Below are 14,125 nucleotides of genomic sequence, written 5' to 3' on the forward strand. Positions count from 1 at the left end.
ACCTTCCATCAGAGAGATGCTTCAGAAATATTGTTACACCTTTATCTTATACTGCAATTGCCCATAAACTTCCTCCAAAAGAAAGACCTCAACTCTTACGTAAGACTTATTACCTCCAAATTATAGCGGTCTAATTAAATAGACAAGCAATTTGAATAAATTAGGTGGCATTTATTTAGGCACAGAGATAAGCAACCGATCACTGTAAATTCCCGAAAAATTAAAGCTTGCAAAGCAAAATTAATCCATAAAGCATATTCATTATAATCTGGAAGTAGCCCAATAGAAATGGAGTAATATTAAAGAATTAAGGGCATCTTTGGAATCTTCCCCATAACGTTGCTCCTCAAAGGATTTCACCATAATAAGAGAAGCAGCTTGAGTACAAAAAAAATTCTGACTTTGCAACTATGTGAAAGAGAACAGGAGAAGACAAGTATATGAATGAGTATATTTCTCTTGTGCATATGCCAAAAGCATTTTTTAGGCGTTGCTCTCAGTATGCTCCAACAAGAACTTAAGAGGGCAGCTTCAGTTTTTCATTATTTTTCCAACTGCAAAAGACAAAGGTTATACTCAAATTATCAGCTTTAAGAATCTGTATTATAGTAATTTGGTCTTAGAGAAGAAGAAAAAACAGTTTCCTGGACACTGCAAAAGGTACACCACCAAACCATATTTATCATTGTTTTGAACTTCTAACTAGTATATTTTCATCATACATTGTGATGATCAATCAATGTTTTCATAAAAACATATCTGAAAGTGGAGAAGAGGATTAAAAAATGAAGATGAAAAATGTACTTTAAAACAACAAAATTGGTTTTACCTCTTAATATAGTAATAGAAGAAGTCAGCATAGAGAGCTGTCTGAACTAAACCAGATGTCCAAGCTGCAAAATTATAAATCCACACCCAACAAAAGATAAGTCTGAGACATCGTCTTATATTTGACACTGTAAAGTTTAAACACATCAAAAGGCACTGCAATAACGCTCAAATAAAAGCCATATTATATAACTGATGAAAATCCAGACTTACGTATCCATCGAAAAGCATGGGTTTCAGTCATGTAACGGTATATCCAGTTGCAGATATAAAGTGCCCTATATGCCCTGCAAAAACACAACTATTCACTATCAATACATTCAAAATGTTACTCTGGTGATAAGTTATACGGATGCTAAAAGGTGGCAAGAGTAATGAGGAAGAGGGTGGAGAGGAACTGTAGCTCAGGACTGATTAACTGCTCAGTGTCAATGAAGGTGGAGGTTCTTCACAGGCTGCAAGGGGGCAGAGCAGTTGGGTTAGTGCTCACTCCACATGGGATTGTGTGGGCATGGATGCACCATTATGGGTGTCTGATCTGGTTTGTGTTAAGCTGAAAAGTGGTAGGAGCCTGAGCCATTCTGTGGTTTAAAGGGTGAGAATAATAATGTGGTGTATATTAAAATACATGCTTAATGTAATTATCGTCTGATAATACAGTTCTATTGGGAGGTTGTGTTTTGAACTAACACTGGTCGTTTTTATCATATGGGAGAGAGCTCTAATAGAGCTGTTGTTTAGCCATTCAAGGAAAAACATCTGCAAAATTTTAATATACAATTTCTATTTCCATCATTACCTTATTTCCTACGTTACTAAATCAGCAGAAAACCAGGATAATTCTCAGTACAAAACAACCTGGAAACAAATTTTAAAATGGCGCCCTTGAAGGTTCAAGCAGCATTTACAAATTTCCTAGGGGTATCAGTTGAAAACAATAACTTATGAATCCAAAGAATTTCATCTCTGGCATGGTGATTCCATTATGTTTCCACCTATGTTCCATGGAGATTTGGGGACATGAATGTTAAGAGGGGACAGTGCTGTTTCAAAGGACAGGGACATGTTTCCGATATGGGTATGATTCGGGGTAAATTTTAAGGGGACAACTATCAAAAAAATACGGGAATTTTTACAAAGAGAGATTTCAAATATGCATATCATAACATCGATAAACCATTCACCATACACAGTTTAGAAGCTCAATACATAGCAAATTAACAAAATTCAAATGCTTTCATTGTCAAAATTTGGCATGCTCGCAAAAATGTCCAAAGGCTCCAAGTTCCATGCATTAAATGACATGAAGTATTGAAATGTAAACAATAAATATGTCAATAACTAACAGACTGAACATTTCCATAATCAGATGTCCATAATAATCATGATCGATAATGTACCTGCAAATATATGGCTGTCCATAAATAGCACATGGTGGCTCTAGGGATCTGAGTCACTAGCAGGATGAGGATCTTCCTCATCCAATGGAACCCCAAGCAATCCTAGAGGTGTCTCATCCTCCTCAACCTGCATAGCACCTTCGGGATTGACATCCCAACGTAAGGCTGGAGTCTAACAGTACTCAATACTTTGTCGATCCTATAGCCGCAATGCATTGTGAATAGCCACTAACTTCTCCTATCGTCTAGAGGTAAGGTTATACCTCCTAACTGATTGGATGAAGCTAATGTGGACCAATTCCTCTGCAAACAGAATAACTAGCTACCTATGAAAGAAGACGAATGACAAGTATTCGAAGCTTAGGTACATCCTACCATGCCACATCCATCATCCAATAGGGTAGGTTTGAGCTAATCTAGCTCTATCTAACCTCACCTATAGTCTGCCAAAGGTTGGACAACAAAGATTAACGAATGCAAGCCACTGACCCCAAAGTTTAGTAGAATCATCTTCATTGTACATTTTCGAAAGGGCCTTATAGAAGCCCTCCTATACCTAAGTTGAACTCAAAAAAGAACATATTAAATAATTATGAGAGAATTATTAGAGATCTGCTTTGGTATTTAAAATTTCAGTTGAAAACTTGAGATTTCAAATTTGAGAATAACCTCCTTGTCACTAGATAGAGCCACTCTCCCAAGTCTTAGTGCATACTATTTGGGATTGAGAGCATAGGCTGCCATGTGAAACAGGGTGTTCATAATGTTCCATCGCTATGTCACAATAGGCCGAAGATGATCCTCAGAAAATCTCAAAGAAGAGTCTCTGCTATGAATAGTTTGTTCAATCTGACCAAGCATGCTATCAAAGGTCTAATCTCTCCAAGATTATGAGACTTAGTATCAGCATATCTAATGAACCTCACAATAGGCTCAGTGAAGGAGCAAATGTATTTGCAAGTGCAAGCAAGGTACAAGTTAGAAACATCTTAAATATTAGCATTCTTAATTCTTAATTAATAAATTCAGCAAATGCCAAAATCAAAAATAATTTTCTTAAATCAGCAATAATTTTCTTACCTTATTATGGACCACTAGTTATCATCAACGATTCTTTGCTTCACACTTCTTCTCTTTGGTGTGCACTCATGGCATCAACTCCAGTCTGCATTGACCATCATGGATTGTATGGTCTCTTATATCTCAAGCATCCTTGCCAACAAAATAAAAAAGCTGGCATATACTCTCCACAGGCTTAAGAATTCTTTCTTAGAATATGTCCTAAACAATGCACAAGATATGTGATGGTTGCAAATAAACATTTGCATATCTCCAGCCTCAGACACCATTGCCATTATGATTCATCCAAGCAATTATTTCAATGTCCTTCAAGGTGTTGTTCAATTCACGTACTGAATATGGGGTCTAGAAAATGTGCTTATAAGCACCCTCTACCATCAATCCAGCTTACACAACCGGTCTGAATCAACGACTACTTACAAAACATTAGCACATCCAACCTCTTCTATAGCTTTCTTCCTTTTCCCTGAACAATCTATAGCTCTAAGAAAATCGGATCTTTCTATACTAGTGACAATAAGATTGATGAGTGGCCAATGTCTAATATCAGTCCACCCATCCATGATGATGGAGCATCCATCCCTCAGCCATGTCCATCTCATAGCCTCCATCAAAATGCTCACTTTTGAGTACTCTACCAATAATGGTGGTGCGTAGTTTTGTTTCTCCAGGTGGTACAAGTGAGGGACCAGCAACATATATTGTTGGACATTTGTATAAAATATGAGGAATGTGACACATGGAATGGTACAGCATGAGCAAAAAGAAATTTGGCAATAGATAATTCAGCCATCTCTTTTGATTGTAAATTAAACAAATCAGCAATATTGGTAACTCGTTTACTCTTCTTTCCCTTTCATTTAGTAGAAGTGGGAGTGGGTGTGGCATTTGCTTCTCTATGAGAAGGATGAGTCAAAGGCATACTTGCTTGCACATTCTCTATAGAAGTCTCTTATTTTAATGTCTCCCCCTCCGTGTACAATCTAGTTGCCTCAAATTGTTGTTTGTGTTAATTTTTGCAACCCTTGACTCTTGACCGCCTATCCACAAAAGATGGCAATAAACTCTAGTATAGCTCTCAAAATATGTATGTGACACAAATGGCACTCTCATTCCCTACTACCCCCAAAGTTTTTTTTATTATTCTTGTCTAATCTTGTGGTAAATTGTAGAAGAGATTTCTTAGGGTTGAATGGGTCTTTTTCAAACATTTGAGGGCTTAGGTTGTTGCCTCTTCTACATCCACATCAATTGAAGACCACCCTATGGCTGCCCTAGTACCAAGTCTTTTCCTTTGAGATGTTTGAGTTTCTTGCAATACAACAGTCATGCTATCGCTAGTCGCCTCACTCTCACTGTTGCTTCTGATTATGCAATGTAAAATAGTGTTGGATGTTAAAAAAATATATATTTTACTCAAAATGTCATCCCTATGTGTTGCCAAAAAAAAATGGAAATGAAATATTATATATAGCTACAAAGTTGAAATAAACAAATAAAAATTGAAAAACATACCTAGAATAAAGAAGATTTGATGACAAAACCTCCTCTTCCAACTCCAAATTGATAAATTTCTTCACTACCTTGCTACTGCTCTAAGTTCTTTTTGGAAATTATGGTAAAATGAGGAAGTTTTTACCTTTTTTTGTCTTTTATCTCCTCAATTAAGGTTTCAAAAAATTTATTTCCTTTTTAAACCCACGTGGACCTGGCCAAGAGCAGATATATATTAAAAAAAACTTTTTTTATCTGTTCAGTCATCTATTTTGTGTTGGGTTGTTGGGGGAGGCATATTACGAAATAATTGGTAAAATACTTGCTTGATATTAACAGAGACCGAAAGGTCAATATATACAAAAGAATGAGACGATATTTCCTTAGGAAACGATCGTAAAGAATAGAAATATCCTATTCTAGAGAAAGCAAAAATGAAAGCAAACTAAAGCTTAAGATATTTACAATAGATAGCCATTAACTAATAATAGACGACTTATCTATTATTGCAATACCCTCCCTTAATGGTTAATCTATCTAACACACCAAGTTGTCCTTTGAATTTGACAAACTTATCAAGACCAAGAGGCTTGGTCAAAATATCTACAATCTCATCTGTGGTAGGAACATACTGCAAATCTATAGTCTCGTCTTCAACCAGCTATCGTATGTAATGACAATGAACATCCACATGCTTGGTTTGTTCATGGAAGACTGGATTGCGTGCTAACTTGATAACGCCTTCATTATCAACAAACAGAGGAGTTGGTCCTACTGGTCACATCTACATATCCCCAAGCATCCAACGAAGTCAAACAGCTTCACATCCTGCCTTAGCAGTCCCTCTGTATTTAGCCTCTGTAGAAGAGAGAGAAACTGCCTGTTGCTTCTTGCCGGTCCATGTGACTGCAACAAGTCCCAAACTGAACACATACCCAGATATTGACTTTTTATCATCAACAGAACCTGCCCAATCTGAATCTGTGAACCCACTAAGTTTAGGATTGGAACTTCAAGAGTACAAAAGTCCATAATCTGAAGTGCCCTTCACATAACAAAGCACACGCTTTGCTGCCATCCAATGATCAGCCTTAGGAGATGTCATAAAGTGTGAAATATAGCTAACTGTGAACCTGATATCAGGCCTAGTAGCAAAGAGGTAGATGAAGCTACCTACTAGTTGCCTGTATGCATTATCATCAACGGAATAAGAATCAAACTTTGCTGATAACTTAAGACCTTTCTCCATAGGTGTAGATGCAAGTTTGCAATCCTGCATTCGGAATTTGTCTAATAGAGCCCTAGCATATTTGGACTAAGAGATGGATATACCAGAAGATTGTTGCCAAACTTCAACACCTAGGCAATAATGCATGAGCCCAAGGTCAGTCATACCAAAAGACTGGCATAAATTTTGTTTGATTTCTTGAATCAAAGATGTTGGACTGCCAGTGATGATCAGATCATCCACATAGATAACTAGAAGGATGATGTCACTGTCAGTAGTCTTGATGTACAAATTTGAGTCTGAAGAACTCTTGAAGCCTTGACCACTAAGGTACTTATCAATCTTGATGTACCATGCCGAGGGGCCTGCTTTAAACCATAGAGAGCTTTTACCAATCTGAGAACTTGATGGTCTTTACCAGCAACCTTGAAACCAAGAGGCTACGTCATGTAGACCTCTTCATAGAAATCACCATTCAGGAAAGCACTCTTGACGTCCATTTGATGGACCTTCCAACCAAACTGTGTTGCCATGGCTAGGACTAATCTGATGGTGCTCATCTTTGCAATAGGAGTAAAGGTCTCCTCATAATCAATGCCCTGACGCTGAGAAAAGCCCTTTGCCACTAAACGAGCTTTGTACTTATCCAAAGTACCATCTAATTTGTATTTGATTTTGTAGACCCATTTGCAGCCAATGGGTTTCTTCCTTGGTGGAAGATTAGAAAGGACCCAGATGTTGTTCTTCAGCAAGCTCTGATGTTCAGATGTCATGGCTTGTTCCCACTCTGGAACTCCTTTAGCCTCGGAATATGTTTGAGGTTCAAACACACTGTGAATGTTGGCCATAAGAGCAAAGTTAACAAAATCTATAGTTTTTCTCTTTTTCCGAGCAGTACTCCCATCAATGAGCTCATCATCACGAAGATCAGCAAGTGTCTTAGCCCACCACTTAAGCCGGATAGGAGAATGACCAACAATAGTACTAGGAGATGCTTGATCAACAGGATCCTCATCAAAAGAAGTTGGATCAAACTCAAGTGAAGCATCTACAAAGCGAGGTGATCTTGCAAGAGAAGTCGAAGGTGTCTATACAAGTATCACTAGAATAACTGGTGTTGCAGGAGCTACTAGAGCCCTCCCATCAGGTGGACCTAATGGAAGTCAAACTCCCAAATCATGAGCCTTCATAGGTTGGTCTACTAGATCACGAATAGGAGAAACAGGCATGAATGGTCCTCATTGCTCATCAAAGACTACATCGTGACTGTAGATGAGACAAGATGTCTCAACATCAATCAAGCGGTAGGCTTTGTGAAGACTACTAAACAGCAAGCATCAATTTCTAACTCTTGGCATCCAACTTGGTGCATGAAGCATCGGGGATCCAGACAAAAGCAAAAGAGCCAAAAACCTTAAGGTGAATGATTTTGGGCTTGCGACTTGACCAGGCCTCTTCCGGAGCTTTACCTTTGACCGCCACTATGGGTGACCGGTTCAACAGATAAACGACAGTGTCAACTACTTCTGCCCAAAATTGCTTCGAAACATGTCTGTGTTCGAGCATGGAATGAGTCATCTCGGTGATTGTCCTATTCCGACATTCAACTACACTGTTCTATTGTGGCATGTGGGGTGTGGTTAACTAGCGTTTGATGCCATGTGTATCCAAGAAGCTGGAAAAAGCATTAGAACAAAATTCCCTCCCATTGTCTGATCTAAGAGTAATAAACATTTCCTAAACTCTTTTTCAACTAAGGGTTTAAACTTCTAAAATACAATAAATGCATTTGATTTCTTTTTAAGGAAATACACCCACATTTTCCTACTCAAATCATCTATAAACAACAGAAAATACCTGGACCCAAGAATAAGAGTGGCCATAGGGCCGTAGATATCAACATGAACAAGCTGAAGTACCTAAGAAGCTCGCCAAGAATCCCCACTCGTGAAAGGTGTGCAATGTTGCTTCCCAGCCTAGCATGCGTCACAAACTCCAAGGTGTTGAGTCTGAATCTCTAGCAAGCCAAGAACAAGCTCATCTCAAGCAAGCTGTGAGAGATAATGCACATTTAAGTGCCCATATCACTAATGCCAAAGTGTGCTAACAGAAGATCGTCGAGCAGCCATAGCTAAGTCTTGAGAATCACCAGAATCAGAAAGTCTGAAAAGACCATGATCCTCAAGACCCATTGCAACTATAGACTTAGTCGCCCGATCAGTAATGGTGCACTAATGTCAACTGAAGGTGACTGCCAAGTGTGGAGAATGTCGCAGTAGCTAACTGACTGAGAATAGATGTAGTTCCATCCCTAGAACGTAGTACACATCAAGGAATATGAGATTCCTCCCAACAGACTGAATCTAAATGTTGCCTTTGCTGACAACCGTGTACTCTTCTCCGCCACCAAAAATAACAGTCTGAATAAGGCTGGTAGTCAATAAACCAGTCTCTGTGATGAGTGAAATAACAAGTCGCCCGAATCAATATACCAAGCAGATGACTTCACATGATCTGCATGTCTTTTTGCCATGAAGGCGTAAAAGGCAAATTTCGCATACTTAGTGTGCTCTGCACTGTTCGCTTTGGGTTACAACTCTGATCTCTTAGACTGGGTACCTAAGCGTTTCCAACATTCAACCTTCATGTGTCCAAACTTGTGGTAGTAGTTGCATTGAATGTTCTTCTTTCTGGAACCATCTAATGCTAGAGCAGAAGACTTTTGTTGAGATGGTTGTTGAAACTTGCCCTTATCGTTCTGAAAGGATTTTGCAGCAAAGGCTTGTTCTGTGGAGGTGGAACTGGAGCTGCTACCGAACTGTTGTTTCCACTAATCTTGTTGAAGCAGCAGGGTGCAAAGATCAATGAACTTCAAATCAACACCAGTAGATGTGATGTTGAGAGTCTCAATAAAATGCTCATAAGATTTTGGTAAACTTCGAAGAGTGATAACCACAATATCCTCTTCCTCCATCTTGCGACCAATGGCAAATAACTGATCACAGATTTCCTGAATCCGATTCAGATGTGCCTGAAGCGAGGTGCGCTTATCCATGACAATAGAAAACAGAGTGTTTTTCAGAAAGAAGGCTCTACTCTTGTCAGATGTCTCATGAAGACCTTTGAGATGTCTAGGTTTCAGCAGCAATCTTACCGGATGGAATTTGAGAAAGCTGATCATCAACTACGAATAATTTAAGATATCACTACATCTCAATTATTCAGATCCCATGTATCTTGATCAAGACCCGGAGAAGTCGGACGCTTCGTATCACCCAGAACAAGTTGATTAGTGTTCCGACATTCAAAGATTGCGATGATGCGTTGCTTCCAAGTTCCATAATTGCGACCATTGAATTTGGAATTATGCTCGAGCAGAATATTTGTCAAAGATGCCCTAGCACGTTTTTCAATGAAAATCTGTTAAGGCACGTTCTTCGAGGCAAAAATACGAAAAACCCAGAAGAATCGAAGTGTGACCCATGAAGAGAACTCAAAAAACCTAGAAGGAATCTGTTGTCGGTTTCTATATCCGTTGGCTCAAAAATCGATGCACAAAAAATGAGGCACCCAAAAAAAAACAGACAACCCAATTGAGCTCTTGAAAAACCCACCAAGAATTTGCAGCCAAAAAAAATTTTGACCCCATAAATTAGGGTTTTGAGCAGAAAATCTAGTCGACAGCCATGAAGGTCAAAATGGCAAAAAAATGGTGTTTTCAGTCCAAAAAACTGGTTGATTTTGATGAGAATACAGGCGTTAGGGCTTTCACAGTGGAGAGAATGAGGATGTGTGGTAAACCAAACTCCATTCAAGCTTCAATCAGCGCCAAAAGCGTGGGTCAAAAACACAGGCCAAGACCAGTCACAAATCCGATGGCCTGAATCGTGATATGCAAGAAAAATCGTGCAGTCATCTTTACTTGAGCAGACCGAACGCCAAAGACTGAAAAAACAGACTCCAAAACACTGGAAAAACAAACGCCAAACACTGGAAAAACGTTGTTTATTTCAGGCCATGTTTTGCACAGAAGTTCGGCCCCAAAAAATGACCATTAATGTCACGCGATTTGCAGACCTGAGTTTGGGAATTTCTCTAGGTTGAAAACCCTAAGGCAAGTTTGAGAGAAATTCGATCGAAATAATTTTGAAAAAATTTAAACAAATAATTTCACGAAGAAATTATAAAAATTTTCGAAAAAATTTAAGTATTAGCTCTGATACCATATTATGAAGTAATTGGTAAAATACTTGCTTGATATTAACCGAGACCAAAAGGTCAATATATACAAACGAATGAGACAATGTTTCCTTAGGAAACGATTGTATAGAATAGAAACACTCTATTCTAGAGAAAGCAAAAAACAAAAGCAAACTAAAGCTTAAGATATTTACAATAGATAACCATTCACTAATTATAGACGACTTATCTATTATTGTAATACGGCAATCCATCCCAAGGATGGCCAAGGGATGGCTAGGCTATCCCCAATATGGATTGTCGTTGCCCAATACCTTTTGGGTTTGGAAAACCCATTTTGGGGACAATACCCAAATTTGCAAAAAAGGAATACCTTTGGAGATGGAAAATTCGTGTCCCCACATCCCCATACCATACTTGGGATGAGTGCAGGTCAAAAAATGCAAGGAACACATCCTATGGAATACAAGTTTCCACAAGAAAAGTGAAGGGCTTGGGATAATACATAGTTGGAGAAATTGGCCTAATAGGGACTAACTATTGTGAAGTGGGTAAGGTGATGATGGGTTTACATGTTGTGTACGGGAGGCTTGAGGTAAGCAATGATTATATCATTCTAGTGTTTAATAGTAGCTCAATCCATTGGGCATAACATAGAAGGGGGTTCAATAATGCCATATGGTTCATAAACTATCAAGTTTGGCTCAATACTAAAATGAATATGGGAGCCCAAGGGTAGTTGGTGGTATAATGATGAAGGGTGGCATAGTTTTTTTTTATTTTTAACATTTATTGCTTTGTTTTGATTGGGGTTCTAGAAGTAAGGTGGTTGTATATGTTACAAGTGTAGTTGTAGTTACACCAAAATATCGACCTTTCAATGCCCGATACAACCACTAGACCTATAGAATCCTTAGGGGGCAATTAGTCCCTTGTCATGAACCCCAAGGGGAGCGTTGACCATTTTTACAACAATCTACCCTTAGCATTACCCGAGGGGATTCAAACCTGTGCCCAAGCTCTAATACCACTTGTTACAAGTGTGGTTTCCGTTACACCAAAAGATTGACCTTTCAATGCCTGATGCGAACACTAGACTTATAGAAGCCATAGGAGGCAATTAGTCCCTTATCACAAACCCCAAGGGGAGCATTGACCATTTTGCCAACAATATTTGTTAGTAAATTTTTATATTGTATAGGTTGATGCCTCCATAAGAGTAGGGTAGCAAAATCAGCTACTTTTTTGTCTCTATGGATGAACTTATCTTGCAATAATGCAACTTTTGTAGTCTATATGTAAGTTTTTATGCTAATGTGGGGGCACCCATAGAAACTTCACTAAATGATCTACAAAAAATTAAAAGGGAAGAGAATCCACTTGGACACAATCACCTTTGTGCATTTGCCACTAGTATGAAGAAATAATGAATGTAATACCACCTTGGAATGTCCCTTCTCTATCCTCTTTCACTATTCATAAAGCTCTTAGAGAATATAATGCCTTTACCCTTCTCTCACAACTTTTACAACTGTTACAACCAAATTACAACCCAATCATGTCTTTAGCCAAATGCTTAAAAACTACTTGCATGCTAAGTAGGTCGCTTTCCCTTATAATTATTACCAGCATCTATGAGAAAAAAATGGCATGTGCAATGACTACTAATAGAAGCAATCATAAGAGGACCACAAAGCACAAATCAAATCTCACAAGAACTAAAAGACTAATTTAAAATGTTCGTGAAAACTTTCACTTAACATAAATACATGGTTGAGTTGCAATTGAGTTAATAAGCTAAACAGTCCAAAGCCCAAACTGGTGGATTATATTTACTGTTAACGTTTGGTAGCTTTAATTGGATAAACCTAAGAATAAATATAATTATATTTTATATATGTGAGATATAAGTTTATGAGAACAATTAATATGATAATAATTATCAAATTAACAAATAGACATCCCTTGAAGGGACATGTCTCTTCATGGCTTAAGCTTATTAAGTTATTATATAAGAGAGAGAGCTGCCTTTGGAAAACACATCCCAACAGGACAGTGCTTAGTACATCTGCAACACTCCTCCTTTAACATGGTATCAGAGCATTAAAGGAGGAAATTGCACCCATCAACAAAATCTATAACAGGGTTGAATGAGAGGCTCAAGAACTATTCAGAAATAGTGAATACAATGATAGGCATGCATATCATGGGTGCTATGGAATAGTTTTTAAAACAATAAGAATGTTCGAAATGCTTTGAAGGATATACATGTGCTGAATAGTGGCAATATCATTCCAACCGACCAATATGTGATGAAGAGGAGAAAAAAATGTGTAATCCACAAATAAATATTGTACGCGAGAAATATGTGAGAAGGTAAGTACATGACTTTGATGTCAACTACTGTCATGGCAACAAGTGCGATTAATAAATCTGAGCAGGAGTGCGTTTGTTTTGAACAGTGGGAATTCTGATCAACATTATCCGCACAACAATCAAGGTACTCTGATAAAGTGTGAGTTCGGTTGACACAGGCAAGTCCATATTAATCCAGTCCAACATTCTGGATAAGTCAAGTCAATATGTCTGATAGACCAAGGAAATTGAAAAGGGCGGAACCACCATTCACAAAATGAAGAAGATATATTACAAAGGAGCCATGAAGCATACTCAGCACATATACCAACCAATAATATTACACATGTCACCGATACAGTCAAGTTATTATCACTTCAAAGTACGAAAAATATCAGAACGAGGTCATCAATGTAGCATTGGATGGAAATGAGAACAATCCAAGTGATGAGAAAAACATAATGAAACGATATATGTACAAGGAGATCATTTTGAAGAAAATATTAAGTGGAATTGAAGATAATTAGAGATAAGTATTTCCTGATTATTATATCTTAAAATTATCTTCATTTCTGTATTTTTTATACACTATAAGAGCTATTTGCCTTGATCTTTTTTGAGAATGTTATTGCAGGAAAAGGGAGATTGATTTCGGACTAAGAGGAACTTTGACACCTCTTCAAAGGTAACACTGGATGCTTGCAGTTATAAAGATTGATATTCTAAGGGAGTCTGAAAGTCCATGTGTGTGACTACATGGTTTTAATGGGCCAGCCCCCTGTGAACATCACAAAGAAGTGACGACTTCCAAACAATTATCACTTGTATTTGCAAAAGTTATTGAAAGGTAATAATCTTACAATAACTTAATTTTCTATTATGATGGATATCTTACGATGTCTATGCAGATCATGATAGATTATGCTTTGCATGGTGGATTTTCAAATGGTAAGCATTACGAGAATGTGTGTGCACATACCTTGTGAACATTTTGAGTACTTGGTGAATGTTAGGCAAATTAATGTTCAGGAGGCCATTACACATAGTACTTGGTGAATGCCAAATGAGTTGACATTCAGGAGACCATTACTCACAGCACTTGGTGAATATGTTGCAACTCAACATTCGGGAGGCCATTGCCCAAACAGTACGTGGTGAATGTCAAATGAGTTGACATTCAGGAGGCCATTACTCCCAATATTCTTACATTACATTGAGGTAATATGTGGTCATGTGTTATCCTCCCTAGCTAAGAGGGAGTGTTGATGTTTGGTAGCTTCTGTTGGCCTGGTTTTTCACCACCCTTGTTTTGTTGTATTCAGCAATGACAAACCCTAAATTTGCACTCCCAAGTAATTTGAAATTTGGTCAAAATACCCTAGGCAAAAAATTCACCAAATAACCCTGTGCTTGCCTTGTTTGGCCCTAGCATTTGAAAACTTTAGAAAGTATTATTTCAAATAAATTTTGGCGGGACATTTTTTATCCTTAAGGTTTATTTACGTAACAATGACCTTTTAATCCTTTGATAAACCTCATA

At 37.9% G+C, this 14,125-nt stretch overlaps 1 protein-coding gene across 4 annotated transcripts in view; it reads right to left on the bottom strand.

Annotated features, from left to right (window-relative positions):
- Positions 1-240: 240 nt before the first annotated feature.
- The window catches only part of LOC149541473 (ER lumen protein-retaining receptor B-like), a 50,441-nt gene continuing 36,556 nt past the window's right edge, over positions 241-14,125 (bottom strand). For all 4 annotated transcript variants that reach the window (XM_089796724.1, XM_089796723.1, XM_089796725.1 and 1 more), the window contains 3 exons: positions 1,042-1,115; positions 830-893; positions 241-554 (listed from right to left, as the gene is read on the bottom strand). In XM_089796724.1, the coding sequence (XP_089652850.1) occupies positions 518-554; positions 830-893; positions 1,042-1,115 (175 nt within the window). In that variant the 3' untranslated portion in view covers positions 241-517. The remainder of the gene's footprint in view (positions 555-829; positions 894-1,041; positions 1,116-14,125) is intronic.

This window comes from Cupressus sempervirens, chromosome 8 (genome assembly GCF_028749045.1).
Source record: "Cupressus sempervirens isolate cs-2001-9-10 chromosome 8, ASM2874904v1, whole genome shotgun sequence".
NCBI classification, from domain to species: Eukaryota; Viridiplantae; Streptophyta; class Pinopsida; order Cupressales; family Cupressaceae; genus Cupressus; species Cupressus sempervirens.